The sequence below is a fragment of the Nannobrachium achirus genome, assembly GCF_963921795.1.
Source record: "Nannobrachium achirus genome assembly, chromosome: 20".
NCBI classification, from domain to species: domain Eukaryota; kingdom Metazoa; phylum Chordata; class Actinopteri; order Myctophiformes; family Myctophidae; genus Nannobrachium; species Nannobrachium achirus.
Genome location: NC_137827.1, coordinates 38,929,685 through 38,950,888, shown reverse-complemented (window position 1 = coordinate 38,950,888; position 21,204 = coordinate 38,929,685). Strand labels below are relative to the sequence as shown.

Here is a 21,204-nt window from a genome sequence, read left to right as displayed (position 1 = left end):
CGAAATAGGGTTTAATGTGTGTTTTGTTGTAATAATCTAAATCTGCAAACTAACTCAATTTAGTAATTTACGTTTTCAAATAATTGGAGTAAAAAGTCCAATGTTTGCGTCTGAGATGTAGTGGAGTAGAAGTAAAAGTATTCAAAATTGGAAATAAGCACAGTATTTAAGCACAGTACTCGAGTATACGCACACTCGGTTCCTTTTCACCACTTGAACGTACATTGAATGTTGTGGGTGGCACTGGCCTCGACAAGCCGAGAAAGAATTGATCGGTGCTTTTAACGTGGAATACCTCTGAATTTTAGCGTTGGAATAGAGGTTTGTAAGGTGTGTGTGTGTGTGCCTGTAATGGCTTTGTCAGCGTTAGTGAACATTCTGTTCCGCCTTCGGAAAAGCCGGGGACCTGACAGACGACTCTGTGCCGTCCTCCTAATCTGCGATGCCGAGCTGACGTTATGGTTGCGTTTAGGATAAAGACAGAGTGGGCGGCAGAGGCGTCAATTGGGTATGGCAGGGGTATGCAGCTGCCATACCCTGGGTCCAGGGGGGAAAATAAAAGTTACTTTTAAATATAAATCCATGAGTGTCTCTTTGTCTATCTGCGCTGGTTATTATGTTGTTAAATTACAGTAAAATAACTACAAATGCAAAATGCACGTTTACTAACATGCTAAGTTTAGCTGCACTTGAAAAAAATTGTGAAAATAGCCGATCTACATGCTAGATCTGCTATTTTCACAATAGAACCGTGTTATCCAAAATGTAATGCCTATTTTCCATGAGGACTCCCATCTTTGCCATACCCTAGCTTTTGCTGAACTGACGCCACTGGTGGGCGGCTGTCAGCAGCACTCTGGTTGATTGTCTAAAAAGGGCCGACGTGTCCATAGAGCAGAGTTCTCAAACGTTTTCGTGCCAGGGACCCCCAAATTGATACGTATTTGGCTGTGGACCCCCCTACTCAGTGGCGTCAGTTCGCGCGCGTGCAAGACACCAGTCATGTTGCCATACCTTAGCAACAGGCTTGATACATTTATTTTAATAAGTACATTCTATTTTCCCCCCGTTTTTAAGGTTTCTTGGGCTGGATATGGCAGCCTGGAACGGTTGTTCAAGTGCAGCTAAACTTAGCATGTTAGTAAACGTGCCACAATTAACAATAATGCATTGCACCTGTGCAGCTGACCTGCGGAACCTGGGAATATAGCTTTTTTTTTCAAGATGGGGAGAATACAACCACCTTGTTAAAATGACCATTTTGTTAAATTTTGCGTTTGTGAGAGACATTCATGGATTTATATTTAAAAGTAACTTTTATTTTCTCCACTGGACCCAGGGTATGGCAGCTGCATACCCCTGCCATACCCACTTGACTCCCCTGCCCCTACTGTATCTGAAAATGTTTTGTGCCAGGGGACCCCCGGAAGAGAACATAATGTTAAAAAATTAAATTACGTTTCAAATATCATTCAACATTTCCTCCCCAAAATCCAAAGCTTGTAGATCTGCTATGTTTGAATAGCCAACATAAAACATTTAAATAATGAGCAGACCAAGTACAGAGCCAAAGATCAAGTTTACACATTTAACATTAATCCAATAGAGGGGGGTCCCTGTTTCATCTCTCTCTCAGCTAAGGGGTCCTTGGACTGAAAGACCTTGAATCAAGATCAGGATATACCAGCACAGCAGTGGTTGATCAGTAATAAACGCTGCCATGTGAGCGCTATTACTGTAGACATGATGTCCAAAGCACCCATACGCACTCATAAAACGCTTTGTGTGGACTCTTATTATAGATCATTTGTGGCCTTTACTGTGCATAGTGGCTTTCATCAAGGCAATAACAATGTGCATTACAATCATCCATTCACCCACACCGACATTGGAGGAAATGGTGTATAAAGCACCTGCTCACCGGGAGCAGTCTAGTGGTTCAGTCAGTGTCTTGCTCAAGGACACACAGCCAGGAGGAGTTGGGGATTCAACCGTGAACCTTCCGATTCCAAGACGGCCCCTCTACCCCCTCCTGAATAACTGTCTGCCCCTCATTTTAACCACTTAAACCTCCAGCATCTGTGCTCTAGCAAAAAAACGTTTGCTGAAAATAGCAGGTTCGACAAGCTCACAATGCCTCTGACGTACAGTATGGGGCTTTAGTGGTTAAGCCAGAGCTACACCCGTTTATTTAATGCCATTGTTTCTATGCCGAGCAGGTTAACATCATCACATTAAATGTGGTCATTGAGTCGTGCTCTGGGTTTGCGGCAACGAGAATGAGATGATGTTCCCAGAAGTCCATTAAGCTGTGTGTGTGAGAGTGCGTGAGCGTGTGTGTGTGCGTGTGTGTGTGTGTGTGTGTGTGTGTGTGTGTGTGAGAGAGTGTATAGCCATTACAATAACATTCAGCGGAGGACGTTTTATTTAATGCCATCTGTTGTTTCACAGTGGCGCTGTTTGGCAGTCGCCATTCCAGTGCTACAGTGAGTGAAATCATCAGGGTTTAATTTCACTCTGAGAGCATACAAATGACGAGTCCATTTGGTTCCATGTTGATTTGCTCTCGGGGTAACAAATGGATGAATCACTGAGGCCTAGACCAATATATCTCCCTCTCCTGTTCTAGTAATGCTAGCTAGATATGGCCATGGCAAGTGCAGACAGACCGTGGCCATTTTGTTCTCACGTTTTTCTTAATTAAGCCTGTTTTTTTTCTTGACCACAATGTTAAAATGTATTTTAGATGCTAGGTGCAATCCAATAGTTTCAATGAAAAGAGTATCATTTTGATAGCCTTCTTTTTGTTTGTTTAAACTGATGTTAGGTTCCTGCTTTAGACTACATGCGATCCTAGTTTAATGAGGCTCTACACCGTCTCTCTGCATTTGATGTATGTGATTACCTTGCTTATTGTAAGTCGCTTTGGATAAGAGTGTCTGCTAAATGCCAAAATTGTAAATTATATACCCGTAGCCTAATATTTCCCTAGCTTGGCCAAATGCGACTGATTCCCTTTTGGGTGAGCGATATATACAGTACGTTTAATTTATTTCCCCATGAGACAGTCCCGGGTTCAAATTAAAATGGTCAGATCATGTCTCTAAAGTCAAGCCTGGCACGAAGCATTTTCAGATGGGACGGTCCGTAGCCAAATGCATATCAATGTGGGGGTCCTTGGCATAAAAAAGTCTAAATGATCTTATATTACATCTGTACTCTTCTAAAATATTCCAGATGGCTCTGCAAAAGGTCACCATGTCGCATCCCGTGGGGTCACCCATAGGTGAAGGACCCCTTTATACGCTGGGCTACTAATGATAAGAACACAAGCACAGTCGAGGACACGAGCCAGAGAATCTAAAGACGTAACGACTCCCATGGGAACGATGGGAGCGATCTGGGTGTGAGTAGACTAGAGCCACCGAATGCCTCATGCAAGCCAGTGATGCCAGATTGAGCGAGAGAAAAAAGCGCCTGGGTCCATGAAAACAAAACCAAAATGAATTGACTATTAATAGGCAGCCTGATCACACGCGCAAGCACACACACGCGCACACAACCACCAGCAAAATGAGTTACCGTAATATAGCAGCAAAACCATCAGGTACCACGTGAACCCTATACTGTACATCTCTTTTTTCCACAAAACATAACCACATCTACAAATTATCTCTGCAGACAAATACTTTAATATGGGGGGTCCTTGAAAAGAAAACGTTTGCGAACCACTGGTTAAAACAATTATTTTTTTAAGCAAGCCCAAATAGGCATACACACTTTAAAACACACACAAAAAGACATAACCCACAACTACCAATATTTACAAGCGACTCTAAAGAAAACAAGCACAAAGTCGCTTATAATAAGCGGACATGGCAACACTGATACAAACAGAGATGAAACGCCAAGACGGGGCGCTCTCTCTCTCTCTCTCTCTCTCTCTCTCTCTCTCTCTCTCTCTCTCTCTCTCTCTCTCTCTCTCTCTCTCTCAGACATCCTCTTCTAAGGGTAAAACCATGGCCATGGCTAATTGGAAAGAGAGGAGGGCGACTAGAGAGCTGCGCTGCGTATTGATTTCTGCTCTCCTCTTCAGAGACGAGTGGTTGGAGAAGACAGCCTACTTTGTATACCAGAGCTTACAGTACTCACAGACACATGGTAACAAGGCCCCGCCCCCCCTGTGGGATCCATGCAGTGATGTTAAAGCTATACTGTGTAAGATTCTCAACTAGTGGTCAGTAGCCATATAGCAAACCGCGGTCGCGTTCGCGTCTTTCGCCCGTTTTTCGTACCTTCACACCCCCGCGTCTGCCTCCACAACGCCGAGAGCTATCTTTAGAGGGGTCCCTGGTTCCTGTGCGTTCAGGCATTCCGGAGAAACGGACTACTTCACCCTGCCTGGTAGGCGAGATTAGCTTTTGAGTAAAGAGACACACGGGCGACTACAAATATGGCGACCCCACTTCAAGATGCGCTGCATTGGCCGGTAGTGTACCATGTGTGCATGATCGGCGATGTGATTGGGCAACGTATACACAACGTATACAGATGATGCAGATTACGTCATCATGGCGCGAAATTCTCCCCCCCTCACGGCTCATAGAAAACATATAAAGAGAAGGCTTCAGAAGCTGAAAATAACGGAGTGGGTGTTCTAAAACTTTAGCGATTTAACAGTTAGGACAATTTTAAGATTTGTTTTATAAAAAAAGTTACATAGTAAAACTTTAAGTACTGTATTACACTTTAGAGGTATTATATCTTTGCTGGATTATTTCCATTTCTACTCCACAAATATTGTACTTTTAACTTTTACTACTGTTATTTGTAGATTTTGATTATTATTACGAAACATACATTATGTTTACATACATTGTGCTGCTCTACAAGCTAACCGCTCAAAATTGTGAGCTTGTAGCTTATAGATCTGCTAATTTCCAAAGATTTAATTTTATACATGTGAATACTTGTGAAATGGGACCTTCTGCATAATGAGTAGTACTTTTGGTACTTGTCTTATTTAAATAAGCCCTATCATGGGCTCCGATAACTTCTATATTTGATCATTATTATATGTCTTTTCCTTATGACAATATTGCATAGTGTACTTGGATGTTTTCTTTTTGAGCGGTGGTCACACCGTCTCCTATACGTGGCCGTGTGTGTGTCCGGCCGTCCGGCCGTGTCTGTATGTAGCCTCAAGGCTGCAGTACCTTTTCTGACCACACATGTTAAGGGAGGGGCGCTGTTGTTCTCACACACACACACACACACACACACACACACACACACACACACACACACACACACACACACACACACACACACACACACACACACACACACACACACACACACACACACACACACACACACACACAGGGGGGTAGGGTGGGTCAGCATGTGTGGTCAAGTATTATTATTATTATTAACAAACTGAATGTTTTAGGGTCAAATAAATTAGAGTGTGTGAAGAAACTACAGCATTGTAAAGCACACTAACCCCGCTGCACCCACCCAGTAGTGCTGTTGCACAGCCTCCACGACCACCGTTCAGTTCACACGGGTGTGATTTTTTAAACAATGTCTTATGGAATGTTTGGCATAATAAATAATAATCATTATTTGATCCCATTTAGTTGTTGTAGGGTTTTTGTTTGTTTTTGTACAGCACATTCCTGGAATTTGTCCTTAGCATCTAAACATTTTGTGTTGGTCGCGAGTATCCCCCTTTAAGTCTCTTTCATAAAAAAAATATATATTTAAGTATTTCATGAATAGAAATAAAATAATTAAGAAGTAGTGAAAGTAGTTTGGGTCCCGGGCATATGTCTAATATTTTCTCTTTTGGGTCACCCTAACCACTGTAACTACTGTAACACAAATCTATAGCTTTACCCAGCGCACACAATATCAATATAACAAAGAACCAAAACGGAGAGACAGAAGTGATTGGCTGTACCAGTCTGCCAGTCCATAAAGGGGAACGGTGACGTGTCTCCAGCCTCGCTCCGCTCTGGGCTCGCTGGCAGAGTGCCAAAGGCGTCTGCGCTCCTCCGGCCCCGTGCCGTTCTCCACGATCCACAGAGACAGCGCCCCCTTCTGGAGGCCTCCGGAACACACCCACACTCGCACCTGTTGAGGTAATAACAAATTACAATATTAAAATCGCTGTCACTCCCGGGTGGGAAAGCCTTGTCCGGAACGGTTAATTTTCAATGAATCCAGTGTAGTTAGCCTATTATCTGGTCACAACTGCTGTTGTAAATAGGCTACTCATCGTTGGTTTGATATTTAAACCCACAGACACACTTAACCACTTTCTCTCATTTGACTCACAGTTTTGTAATGAAGCAGGAAATAAGGTGATCGCGTTAAAAAAAATCCAGGCTCGGAAAAGTATTTTTTTCTCAGCTTCCTTGTTTTGAGTTCCTTTTTGGCAAAAACAAGCTCATTCAAATCCCAATAACTATGGAACGGATTATCAGATTTTCTAGTATGTGTTGTTAATTGTTTTCCCCATTAAATTAAGGAGTGTCGTACAAAAGTAGAGCTAAATAGCGATGTGCAGTACAAGCATGTTATTTTCAATAATGTAGATTTTTTTATTTTATTTGCCTGTTATCTCTCCTATCCCACATCAATAGCTACAGCATGGAATTGGGGACAGCAACTTATCCAACGATCCGAAAGCTTTGAGTCTAAGAGGCAGAATCTCATCAAATGGTGGTCTGTGTCTCAAATGCCGAATAAATAATAGACCTTGATATGAAAAGGGTTGGAAGGCCACTGGTGTAGTGTACAAATGGAGCTGAATCATAATTCAGAGCAGAGCTCTTGTTAGGGCTGATGTCAGCACAGGTCAGCAAGTCATCAGATTAGAGGAAGCCATTTTCCTGGCTGATTTACGAGGTGCGCGGAGGCCAGCTGGTACAAATTGAGCGACTGTTGTACATCTGACAATAGGGATTAACGCAGTGTATAGACTTTAAAGAATGAATCAGCAAGAGCAGTCCTTCCATTTCTATTGCAGATTCACATCAACAATTTGCATTATTCAATGTTTAATGAGTATTTTAGACCGCTTTTTGATTAATGTGGAGAACACAGCAGAGTGACAGGCAGTGCTTACTCAGTATGTAGAAATACTCTTTTACAAGTAAAAGACCTTCAAAATTTGACTTGAGTAATAGTACAAAAGTATTGCTTCACTAGAATACAGTACTGAGTGGCCTATTTCACAATCAATCAATAAAAAATATCTGTTTAAACGTTTTTGAAAATATAGATCTACAAGCTCACAATGTGTCAGATTGTGACAAACTGTGGGCCAGTATGTTTTGTTATTTGCATATAGACCAAGTAAAATAAAGCCAAATACCTACATGTAATGTTGGAAGTCCTTAACAAGAACATGTTTGAGCACTATGTATTTTTTACATACCGGACTCTGTTCTAAATAGATTAATATACAATAGTAAAAATAGTCGATCTGTAAGCTCATCTGCTGTTTCCCCAGATGACAGTGAAGTGGCAATTAAGGATTTTTAATACCTCAAAAAGAAATAAAAGAGGCGTTGTGAGCCAGGCCAGTCGCTTGACCGCCGTTGACACAGATCTGTAATTTCTGTGATTCTGATAGAGGTCGCTCTACTGCAAACCGTGAGCGATCCCAGGACTTCAGAAGAACACAACCGGAATGTGTTTTTGGTGCAAACAAGCTGTTTCAACTAAAACGTAGGATACTGTTATTTTTCCGGTGTAAGAAGAGAGACGTCCTTTGTTTACATCACGGTGGAAAACAAATTCTGTGGATCTCGAAAGATACAGAAAAATCGGTAAATTGTTGGCATTCGTAGCGGTTATTAATGGATCAATACCCGGCAAATGTGTTAATATGTATATTTGACATCCAAAAATAAATTTGGCCTTTGATATTTTCAATTATCCGATGTACCTGTAGTGGTTGAATGATTTTGCTGGTATATTAAAAACCTTTCCTGGGAACCGCCTGGAAGCCCCTCAAGGACCCCCGGGGGTCCCTGGAACCCATGCACTTTGAGTACCACTGCTCTAGAGCATGGGTCTTCAACGTTTTCAGGCCGAGGACCCATTAGCTGAGAGAGAGATGAAGCAGGGGCTGCCAGATTCCATATAGTTTCATCGTTTGACAGCACAATCATCAGTGTATTTTGGATTCATGTCAATTTGTTATATCAGATATGTAACCACTTGAACCGTCAATACTTAATAAACTTGACCTTTCACTCTGTACTTAAGTGTGCTCTTTTTTCCCCTACACCAAACCTCTTTGCCGGAAATAGCCGATCTACAAGCTCACAACGCCTCGCAGCGCGAGGCGTTGTGAGCTTGTAGATCTGCTATTTTTGGCTAGTAACTCTGAGGACCCCCTAGGGGTCCCGGACCCCCCGTTGAAGACCCCTGCTCTAGAGTGTTTGTTCAGTAACAGGGGTCTCCCTGCCTTGCCTGCGCTAGTACGTTTGCCAATTTCATCCAATCAGAGGAGAGTACCCATTAATTTATCAGTGTCAATTTTATGGAGTTTCAGTTTCAATTTTCTTCTGCTCACTTTGTTTGTTTCATCACTTTCAATTGCACTCGTCTTTCCTGTCTCTCTCCTGATAAAATTGGTATCTCACGCCGAAAATGTATTTTCTGTTAACGAAAAGAGCTGGAGTGAGAGGGAAACCCTTGTTACTGTACAAACACTCAGAATATAGAGCCCCCCCCCCACAAGCTCACAAAGCGTGTCGCATTGCGAAGTGTTGTGTATGCTTCTACAAGCGTGTGCTCGTAGAGCGTGTGCTTGTATATATATATATATATACCAGTAAGACTCCCTAATCGGGAGATAAGCGACCGTTGGTCGCTTATCTCCACAAATAGGCCAAAAGTTTGTTTTACCAATTATTACACTCTATGTGAACATTTACATCAACAAATCCCAAGTACTATGCAGAACGACCCATTTCAAGTTTTTAATGTACAACAATATTTAGAAAATAGGTCTACAAGCTGACAGTCCTCGTCCCTTATATTCCCATAGGTTATATGGAGATCTCAGTGTTTGTCAGTCCTTGTTCATTTATGCCCATATATGGACATCTCTATATCTACTGTAACAGTCCTTGTCCCTTTATGCCCATATATGGAGATCTCTTAACTGTAAGTCCTTGTCCCTTTTATGCCCATATATGGATATTCCTGATGTCATCAGTATATGAACATATATGGGCTTTCTGATATGCCCATATATGGAGATCTCTTAACTGTAAGCCCTTGTCCCTTTTATGCCCATATATGGATATCCCTGATGTCATCCGTATATGCCCATATATGGGCTTTCTAATATGCCCATATATGGAGATCTCTGTATCTCCATATATGGGTATAAAAGGATACTTCAGGTCTGACATCAGGTTTGTTTATATTGGGTTGCTAGGTTTGACATCACAAACTCTATGGGCCATCTGACCTAGAAATCTATATTTGGGCATAGATGACTCATCGTGACCTCATCACACGTCGACCGCACGTGTGACGTGCGGTCGACCGCACGTGTGACCGACGGACGGCCGGTGGAGGTTTTCATACTAAACTGCGACCTTACGGTCGCAATAATATATCGTCACTGATGGGCAGAAACCTCTACCTCCAAGTTTCAAATTTGTACATTTTTTGCTTCATCATACAAGGCCATCGCACAAAAGTAGTGAAAACAGCTGATCTACAAGCACACGAGGCGTTGTGTCGCTTGTAGATCGGCTGTTTTCACTAGTTTAAATTATTTTAAAAATGATAAATACAAAACAAGCGGTTTTGGACATACAAGGTTTCCACTCGACAACGACGATATGTTTCATAAAAACCAACAGGGTTGTTTTTCTGAAACGTCCATCAGCAGACTGTGCTCTATTATCCATAAAAGCGGTTGCCAGGTTCCTTGTAGTTTAGCAGCAGATTATACAGTATATCCATAATGTGGGGTTGCCAGGTTCATCTGTGCCAACTGGAAGACCCCACGGCAACCATTCCAACATCAAGATTACATGCTGCACACATGTAGTGCACACAGTGCACAACGGGCACTGCATGAAAGCAAAACATGGCTGGCAGGCATATAATAACATACTCCCGGAAAACACCAGAAAATAACCAACCTCTGTTGGCTGTTTGTTTTTATTTCTAGTATATGTACTCTAGTAAATTCTCATGTATTCACAAAAGTACAAATTACAAACGACATTTTCTTTTGTAATACCAACACAATGCTTTATTGAAATTTAGAAATTTAGTTTTTGTCCCACAAAGAAAGAGAACAAAAAGAAGGCGCTGTGCGCAGAGCCGTTTCTGGGCCCATGGGGGCCCTAAGCATGATTCTGCTATTGGGCCTTCCTGCAGGCGCGAGCGTAGCGTAGCCCGCGAAAAAATAATAGGCCTAATATTTTTTATCGTTTTTTTAATCCATTTTATAATGGAAATATATATATATATATAATATATATAAATGAATAAATAAAAAACGACAACAACAGGCAACTTATTTTTGCTATGTTTGATTTGTTCTTTTCTTATTTAAATAAAAAATGAAATCTTCCCCATAGGGGTGCTGGAACACCTGCAGCACCCCTAGTTCCCATGCTGTTCCCATGCTCCTGCACAGTGGCCACTGTGCCAAAACATCACATTCACTTTCTCTTTCAGCGGTGTGGAGATGCGCGAAAAAGAGAAAGAAAGGCCTTTGCGATTCGCTAATCGCAAGATTTCGCATCGCGATTTCGGTTTGAAAACGATTATGCAGCAGTAGTTCTTTTCTGCTGAGGAGGGGGCGGTGGGGGTCCTTTTGATCGGCGGGGGCCCTACGCAGAGTACGTAGTCTGCGTATACGGCCCGCTGGCGCTGGCTGTGCGCTTGTAGATGGTCTATGTCCACTACATTTAAAGTATTTAATTCATAATTGGGTCCCAAGAGTCCCTTCATAGAAATGTATAGTGGAGTCAAAAGTGCAATATTTCTATTCTGAAATGTAGCAGAGTGAAAGCTATGTGCTTGCAACAAAGTTAAAACAAAATGTTCTTAAATGGAGTACTCAAGTAAATGTACTGTCCTATATGTCTACCACAGCGGAGCAGAGCGGACAGTGCAGGGAAAGGGATTTAGGAGTGCTGATCTGGAAATCAGGGCTAATCTGGGTGCCACCATGCCAAGAAAAGCTGGCTGTCGGATGTGGGGACGACACAGGGTGAGCGGTGGTGGTGTGATGCTGTGCCCAACCGTTGTCCCCAAAACGGTGACATGCTTTTTTCTTTTTTTACTGCACACCTGAAAAGACAAGATACTGTACTAGTACTCCTCCCCTCCCCCCCCCCCCCCCCCCCCTCCCCTCTGGTTTCACTATCTCGTCTGTCTTGTTTTTCGTTTTTATTTAACCATTTTTCCTCTCTCTCTCCTCTCCGTGTCCTACAACAATTGACTGTCTGGTTCTCTGACTTATCGTCGCTGTCGGACAGAAACCTTGTATCTCTTACAACTTTTTATGTCCCGTCGCGACAACGCGTCGCGACACGCTCTGAGTTTGCAGATGTGCCATTTTCACTATTTTAGAATGTTTTTAAAATAATAATAAAAGGAACAGTTTCGGACATATAAGGTTTCCGAAACCTGGCGCCCTAGCTTTCTTTCTCTGTCTCTCCACCTCCCCCCCCCCGCCCTCTCTCTCTCTCTCTTTCTCTCTCTCTCTCTCTCTCTCTCTCTCTCTTTCTCTGAAGAGAACAGTCCCTTCCACCTTTAAACAGTGGTGGAAAAAGTACTCACAGGTTTTAATTAAGTAAAAGTCAATACTGCAAAGTAGAAATACTCTGTTACAAGAAAAAGTCTGTTGATTGGACGTCTAATAGTCGTCTATATGTAGACCGTCTATATAGACATCTAATCAACTTCTAGTCTAAGTTTAGATAAAAAAAACATTAATTTTTAGACCAATTTTAGACGGTGTGCTCAGGGGGGTAGATCTGCTATTTTCAAATAGCCTAGGTATAAAATAGGCCTAAATTGGTTAAAATATGTTTTATAATATTATAATTTTATATCTGCCAAGTAACTAGTAACTAAGGTGTGGAGTAAAAGTACAATATTTGGATCCGAGATGTGGTGGAGTAGAAATAAAAGTATTGTAAATTGGAAATACCCAAGTACAAATACCTCAAGATACTTCCTTAGTACACTGCCAAGCCTCAAGGCAGAAATGGTGAGAGGTCAGCGTGGTAAAACTGTGTTCAAGAGGAAGACAGGGACTCATCCTGACCTTGGCCAGACCCTTAGGAGCTGATTCATACTCCACTTTTAGAGACGCATTTATTTCTGTTCTGTTCGGGGAGTCAAAACATCTCAGTGGCACCGAACAGCTGAATTAATGACGGCACCCGCCCCCCCCCAAACCTCTGAATGACGTCATATTGTAGTTTGGACAGAGCTGAACCGAAATAAATTCGGCTGTAAAAGTGGAGTATGAGTCGGCCCTTAGCGTGTGTGTGTGTGTGTGTGTGTGTGTGTGTGTGTGTGTGTGTGTGTGTGTGTGTGTGTGTGCGCGCACGCGCGTGTGCGACTGTGCGTGCGCGTGTTAGGGCATTCACGAATAGTGATTTTTAGTATTCGAATTATTCTACCTCAAAGTATTCAAATTGTCGAATATTTGACAGGACTGGCTAAACTGTCAAATATTAAGTAAGCAAGAGGCGAACGTTGTGAGCATGTAGATCTGCTATTTTCACAATATTTATCTGCGGAACCGAGTCACATTAAATGTAATACCTACAATTCCAAATGCTTGTCAGGGTGGGGGTCCCCAGTTCAAATATGTTTATTTTGGGGGTCACGGCCTAAAAAAAATTGAGAACCCCTGGTATAGAGCATTAACAAATTCATCCACCAGGGCTCATTCTTATGACTTCCTATCTAGCCAAGCTTTATAAACCATGAAGAAATATTATAAATATATATTTTTAAAGAGAAAACAATGAAAAAAATTAAATAAGCAAATATTCGACTTTGGTGAACAATGCCGAATAGTGACTTTGATATTTGAATATTCGAATATTTGGTGAATGCCCTAGTGTGTGCGTGCGTGCGTGCGTGCGTGTGTGTGTGGTTCTTACCACGCAGGGAGAGTTCCTCAGTGGAGGAGGAAACAGGGGACTCCTCAATACTGCTGAGCTCTGCTGGCCTTTGGACGAGCTGCCTTCCACACTGAATGTACTCCCTGTAGCGCACGCACACACACACACGCACACACACACACACACACACACACACACACACACACACACACACACACACACACACACACACACACACACACACACACACACACACACACACACACACACACACACACACACACACACACACACACACACACACACACACACACGCATTTCACAAGTTTGTTTTTTCCAGCCTTTTCCAATTAGCTTGATGGTGATCCATGTGGGATATTGCTAAAGTCTAAACATAGCCAGCGCTCAAACTAATTATGAATATCATAACCATCACCGGGGCATATCCCTCCTCCCGTGGGCTCTTGGGAGCTGCCCCCTGTTGGCATCATTTCTATTTGTTTTGATATATATATAGATGCAGTAGAACAGTTTACGGTAGCTATAGGACTCTGGAATCTAGCCAATAAACGGCCCAATGTTCAGTTGCTGTTTTCAATAATAACCCTGTTTTTTAGTTATTTACTTTCAACCTAGCATCCCTATTCTTTTTTAGCAAGGTCGTCATAGGAGGAAATTGTCCAAAAAAGTACACAAAATGGACCCCAAAGAAGTCGCAGCGCGGCTATATCCGGCTATCTTCAGCATGCAACCACATGTAAAATCACCATCAAGCCCCGCCACATAAAGAGTTGCTGTCCAAATCAACCCTGCATTACAGAGGAGAGAATGAGCCCACCCACCTGATGCCGGGCAGCTGGGTCTGGAGGCCTTGGCGGGGGGCTGGCCTCTCCTCCAGGAGGCCCCCCCTCCTCGGCCTGGGATGGACCGCCAGCCACACTCCCCCTCCTCAAAGGAGCAGTAGCTGCCGTTGAGAAAACCACCTGTGATGAGAGAGAGAGAGCAGTGGTAGATAGTGGTGGATAGTGGTGGATCTACAAACTCACAATGTGTTACATCAAGACGCATTGTGAGCTTTTGATCGGCTATTCTCCAATGGTCAAATGGATACAGGGTCTTAATGTGTGTTTTGTAATAATAATCAATCTACAAAGTAACTAGTAACTAAAGTTTTGCATTTTCAAATAAATGCAGTGGAGTGCAGTGCAATATTTGGATATTAAATGTAGTGGAGTAGAAGTAAAAGTATTGAAAATTGGAAATACTCATGTACGGTAAAAAGTACATTACTTAAGTACATTTACTTAGTTACTTTACAACACACAGAGTGTTACCGTTCACTACTAGCTATAACTGAGCCTGTTGATTTCATCAACTAAAACTGACAACGAAGCTATGATGACTAAAACCAGTCCAAGACTAAATGTACTGACAATTTTGTCAACAAAACTAGGCTAAAATGTTAGGGAGCGACTAGTGGAGAAGACCAGTGGAGACTAGTGGAGAAGAGATCCAGTAGCACTTAAAGACAAGCTTACAAACAAGTAAACAACGCTGCGACGTGTTCTGGGCTTGTAGATCAGCTATTTTCAGCATGCAACCAAGTTTAAAATCAGCCATTACAATGCCATCAAGGCCCTCCAAAATATTTGTCAACAAAATCATCTATCACTGGCAGGTTTGGAAGCAGTGTTGTGACAAATGTCAATATTAATGAATGCACTCTGAAATTATTCTGAATTTATTCTGAAATTATTTACAAATGTTTGTTTTAACCTGTGTTTGGCTCTTTTTTGTCACCTGATGTATCTCCTCTGCATGCAGTGCTGGCACTGTGGAATGGCACAGTCAAACAGAACAAGGCTGAACCATTCCATTTAAGGGGTGGAAAGTGCCAAGCACTGTAGAGGAGGAGGGGTGTTTTACAATCTTAGATGAGCAAAGTATTTCTATTCTCTGGACGTGAATTCCAACCCAAGTCTAACATGCTGTAATGTAGTAGAACATCTATTTAACTAGCCCTTACCCGTTCAAAGATATGAGCTCCGAAATGATGTGCAGTGTGTGGGTTATGGGATGTGCACTGTGCACACAGTATATGAGGGATGGAAAGTAACTTTAACTGGTGCTTGCATGCTAATATGTAGGAGCATCAATGTAAGAAATACCCGGTCCATTTAACGGCTACAGAGATACTGTGTACCGATCTGCATGATTTTTGGACAACATCTGTAACAGGGCCAGAACCCCCCCCCCCGCCCGCCCGCCCGCCTGCACACACACACACACTCCCCCCCCCCCCCCCCCCCGTGTGTGTGTGTGTGTGTGTGTGGGTTTGTGTGTGATTGTGCATGGCCTGAACAACAGCGCCCCTCCCTTAACATGTGTGGTCACAAAAGGTACTGTAGGCTAAATAGATATAGATACACCATAAAAATGCGAATATACAGCATACGATTTGTGAAAGTGACAAACGGGCTTCACAGTTATGTCAGGTGTGTTCATATGCTAATGGTGATGCGATTTCAGATCAATTGCTCCAGCCACCGAGGAGAAACGCTGTTTCATACAGACAGACAGACACTCACTCACTCACTCACTCAGACAGACATTCGCAAAATTATAGTATAGATGGGAATATCACTCATTTTCAACTTTGAACTATGTCATTGATATATCTTAGACAGAGTTGTTGTGTGGAAATAAGAAAAAGGTCTCCCCCTTCTGTGTTGCTAAGAACTGGAGGATTGATTGTGGGGTCATGTGATCAGTGACATCATGAAGATGTAGTCTGCAAGCCAAAGGTCTCCCCTTCATGATGTCACTGATCACATGACCCAACAATCAATCGCGGTAGACAAGCCTTCTAACTGACAACGATATGTATCGATGGAAGGACATACAGTAAATCCAAAAACACCTTCCGCTAATGCTGACTTAACAGCAAGCAACTTAGATAGATATCTGGATCTAAGTTGCAATACCCCTTGACAGCCCATGACACAGAGAGGTCCTATCTGATTGTATTAAATCCACAGTTGTCATGTTATCAGAGTTTGGAAGCAGTCCTTTTCATTACCTGCCATTTCAATTTAGGTGGTAGGGCCTTCCTCAAGTGATTTCCAATGGGCACGTCCAAACTAACACAAATTACTGTATAACTGCACTGAATTTACTGACAGAAAGTAGGTCATCATAACATGTCTATGGTGGATTTTTATGAAACAAAAACTTGGCAGAGACAGTCAGAAGAGGATAACCTAAGCTTGGTGAGTTTAACATTTTTTTTTTAAATACAGTCAGATAGACTTTTCGGTTTCAATGAATAGGCTGTCAAGGGTTGGTATTGCAACTTAGATGCAGGTTATATCATCTAAGTTGCTTGTGGCTAAGGCTGACTGTCTGCAAAACAAGAAGTCTGCAGATGGTAGATTAGGTAAGACCTCTGCTCTTGTAATCGATAGCTCCCGCCGGCATGGGAAAACATCTCGCCATGACATCGTCTCTTAACCTCAATGCCGAAAACAAGAAGCAAAAATGTTTGACGAGCAGAGCACAGAGTGCAATGCTTCTCCCATCAGCAGTATACTTTTGGACCTAAACTCATATTTTACTGAATACCTAAATAACCTAAATATTTACTAATACTTGACGAACGCAAGTACACACATAGATTGCATATCATTTATACAATGTATAGACAGAACATAGATTATTGCTCTATACGGCTTTCAATATTTCTACAAGTTTTATTGTGTTAGTAGTAGTAGTAGTATAGTATTGTTAGGTAGTGTTTTTAAGTAAATGTACCCAATCTACAAGCTGAACTATTTAAACATTCCTTTTATAATGAAAGTCAATGGGGTTCTGATCATACTGTAGATCAGTGGTTCTCAAAGTGAGAAGGCCCAAGCCAAGGACCATACCAAGTATTCTGACAGAAATGGGTTGGGGGACTAGGGCTTGTAGGTGGCTAGGTGCTGTGTAGCTATGTGAGCTGTCCTTCCCTGTGTGTATTTATTAGTTTAGCCCGTCAGTTTCATTATGGTTGGTCTGTTAGTTACAGTTCAGTTCAGTTCACTTCCTGTTTTGTTTTTTCAGTAGAGTTGTGTTCTGTTGATCTCGTTTAAGAGCTCGTGTTAATCATTGTATTACTTTGTTGGAGATACTACAAAACTTTTGAGAACTTTTTGAAAACCTGTGTTGCCTTAATATTTTTGGAGCTGTGTGAAGCACAGGCTCCCTATACGTGGCCGTGTGGGTCTGTGTGTCTGTGTGTGTGTCTGTCTGTGTGTATGTAGCCTGAACTTCCTAAACTTCGGCACGCCACTAGTCCCACAGTTTTGCCACCACACACTCGCGCCATATGTCAAATCGACCGGCTTACTCGGGAATCGTGGGCTATTACTTTTCTAAGAGAAAGGTTCTATAGTTTAATTGATATTAATTTATTAGTGAATTAATTTTCCCCATTGACTTATAATGGGAATTGCAAAAACTCACATTCAATTATTTGTCTCTCGCAAACCATAGGGGCTAGAGTTTCAAGACTTGGAGAGGAGGTTCATAATGATTTCAAGGATTAAATAAAAAATTGTGTCATTTGGCCGCATGGTGGCGCCATAACACCCCACTTTACATTTTGGCCTGTAACTCTTGAACCGTAGGTCGGACAATTAAAAATATTTTTTCCCTGGATTCCTTGGGTCATGACGCATCTCCCCATATAGGCCACGCCCATTTGCGCCATGATAGATTTTCCGCCATCTTGAATTTTCTCCAAAACACACTTTTTGCTCCTTTTCCTACATATTTTCTTCAAATGTCACAAAAATCGGTACACATGATCCACACACACACACACACACACACACACACACACACACACACACACACACACACACACACACACACACACACACACACACACACACACACACACACACACACACACACACAGCTCCACTTCACACGGGTGTGATTTTATGCTTTGACTGCATGGTCCTTCGCATTATAGGCAGCGTTTGTGCCGATAATGACATTTCCCCATATGGGGTGTTAATGAGGTTAAATTAAAAGTGCTGGAAAGCTTTGATCACGTCAGAAAATGCATGCCCACGAATAAATGAATAGTCTCGAATAAATTAATGATAAACCTTTTGCCGCATGAAGACTAAATCCTGCAGTATTCCACATGCATGTCTGCCACTGATAAGGCCGTAAAGATATAGGTACAGTACAGGAAAATATTGGCTTTAGGCTCTGCTCACAATCCTGCTGCTGCTTATGAATACTGGATGAACAGAGAATGTATGTTTGGTCAACTTAACACAAAATGTCACTGTATTGTCGCACATGTACAGAGCCATGTACCACTGAAGCGTGTGTTTGTTTTGTCATGTTTGCATCTTATAATCTTCTGAAAACATTAAACAAACGTGGCTACATTATGAATTGTATCCAAGCTATATTTGCAACTGTCTTGAGCTTTACATGTACAGTAGTTGGAAATTAATCAGCCAAATTGTTTGAGATGCTGAGGACATAGGTGGAAAGTAACTACCGGTAAGTACATTTGTACATCTATACTCAAGTAAACTTAGTTAACTCGCGTAAACTTTGAATACAGGCCGTTTTACTTGTAACAGAGTGTTTTTATATTGTGGTATTGCTCCTTTTTTACTCAAGTAAATCTAAATATTAAGTCATGGTTGTATACTTCTTCCACGATGGTAATTTGGACAGAAATCAGTGAAAGTTTTAAACATAGAACACCAACGCAATTTTTTGTTGCACCATCACTAACGCCGGTTATATTTTGCCCATATATTCCATGAAAAATACTTCTCATTAAAGTACATCAATACATGGCAACTTGAAGTACTCTTCTTTAATATTAAAAAAGAAAAAAAAGCATGGGGGTCAACATCTGTGATATTGGGTAATGTTTTTAAAAAATGTAAAGGAGCTGGGAACTTCTCCTTTGGTCCAGCCATTCCTGGGACATGTGAGAATGGTCCAGTGAAGGCACAGTCAACTGCCAATTGTGGGAGTATGGTAGCCTGATCTCAGACTCAGCTCACGCAGTAGTCTGAAACTGTGCCTATTCTGAGCGATTTACAGAGGAGGGACTTTTTTGCGAGCGTGCACACGCGTGATTGCGACGCACGGTGATCGAGACGCACGGTGGACGGGACGCATGGTTGCGGAGTGTGTGTGTGATTGTGTGTGTGTCTCTGTCTGTGCCAGTGACTGCTTCCACACAGAACTGCGACCAGAAACATGTAATCAACATTAACAGCTTGGTGAAATCAGCGCGCGCGTGCGTGTGTGCCTTCCTCAGCCTGCCTGTGTGTGTGAACTTCGTTTGAATCGTTTCAACTGCTGCGCGGATTGGATATTCGTTAATCGTTAGACCCACCCCACCCCCTGCGCTCATTGGACGGGCCGAAAATAAATCCCGATTAGTGTACTCAGCTCCAGACCAGATAAAGAGTCCACTCTGAGAGTGGGCGGGTCTATGGTCTGGAAGCAGGCTAGGAGTATGGGATTGTTTTTAAATCTGTGTAACAGATTTCTTTCATCAGCTCATTTTCTTAGACGAGATTCTAGCGACCGTTGGGTACCTCTTCTGGACTGGCTATCCCATGTCACATGGTACTGAGTTAAGGGCCAATCGCAGGACAGTACCCCAGGAGCGCCCTTACCGCTCCTCCAGGCTATGGGGGAAATTAGCAGTGTTGGCAAAAGTACTCAAATGTTTGTTGTCCCTGCTTAGCATTGACTTAGCATTGACAACATTGTCATGATCGTAAAACTATCTAGTTTTAACGTTCAGAACGTTTTCTTTTTGGACAATAAAAACATTGACAGCCAGGGGGAAAAAAATCCATGAAGGACACGGAATGCAATCGTTCACTCGCCGTTGGAAAATTGACGTATTAGACTATTCTGGATGTGTGGCTAACGACTAACGCTAACGCTAGCTAGCGCTAGCTGCAGGCTAACGCTAGCTAGCGCTAGCTGCAGGCTAACGCAGGCATGTTATACACAATTACTCATGGAATAAAACGGCGACCCAACTCTATTTTTGCTCTTCTACAAGCTCACAACGCGAGGAGGTTAAGTCTGTCAGAACCGTCAGATTATCTTTCTAACTGAAGTTACACAAACACTGATTATGCTACATTTAGCACTGTTAGCCCGACCAATTTAGATAGGGCACGTAATAAATTCACTTCAACCTCGTGTTGAGCAGTTAAACCTATTTGCTACGTACGTCTACAAAAACGTTCATATTTCAAAGATAAAGTGCTTACTGAAGTCTCACAGATGTCACAGTATGGTACGCTCAAGCAGAATTACCCGTATCTTTCGTATTGTTTAATAAACAGCATTTTAATCCGATCAGACGTCATTTTCTGTTGTTTTTCAGCCATGCGACCCCATCGGTTGCGAGGTGTACTGCACTTAGATACATTAATACCTTTTTAAGGAAACAACGACCGATCGGATTAAAATGCTCCTCTTTAAATAATACGATCATTACGGGACATTCTGCTGGAGCGTACCCTATGGTGACATCCGTGAGCCTTCACTAAGCAATTTATCTTTGTAATCTGACCGTTTGTGTAGACGTACGGAGCAAATTGGTTAAACTGCTCAACAGCAGATTGTGTTGAATTCACGGTTGGCGCAACGTAGCGTCTTTACATTTAGCCCAATAATTCTAATCGACAAAGCAATAACTACAGTTTAAAACATACATAAACCACTTTAGCCCTATGTTATACCAAGGCTATTTGAAAATAGCCAATCTACAAGCTCACAACGCATTGCGGTGCGACGCGTTGTGAGCTTGTAGATCTGCTATTTTCAAACATTTTGTACTTTTACTTTTGGTACTTTAAGTACATTTGGATACCAATACTTTTGTACTTTTACTCAAGTACATTTGTAATTCTGGACTTTTACTTGTAACAGAGTGATTCTACATTGCAGAATTGATACTTTTACTTAATTAAAATGTAGGTACTTTTTCCACCACTGTGTAAACGTTTGTGTT

General features: G+C 42.1%; 1 protein-coding gene across 1 annotated transcript in view; it reads right to left on the bottom strand.

The window, feature by feature from the left end:
- The window catches only part of alk (ALK receptor tyrosine kinase), a gene marked incomplete at both ends in the record, with an annotated part of 854,498 nt that overhangs the window by 118,533 nt on the left and 714,761 nt on the right, over positions 1-21,204 (bottom strand). Inside the window, 3 exons of the mRNA XM_080751036.1 lie at positions 5,966-6,138; positions 13,179-13,282; positions 13,982-14,122. Coding sequence (XP_080607162.1) covers positions 5,966-6,138; positions 13,179-13,282; positions 13,982-14,122 — 418 coding nt within the window. The remainder of the gene's footprint in view (positions 1-5,965; positions 6,139-13,178; positions 13,283-13,981; positions 14,123-21,204) is intronic.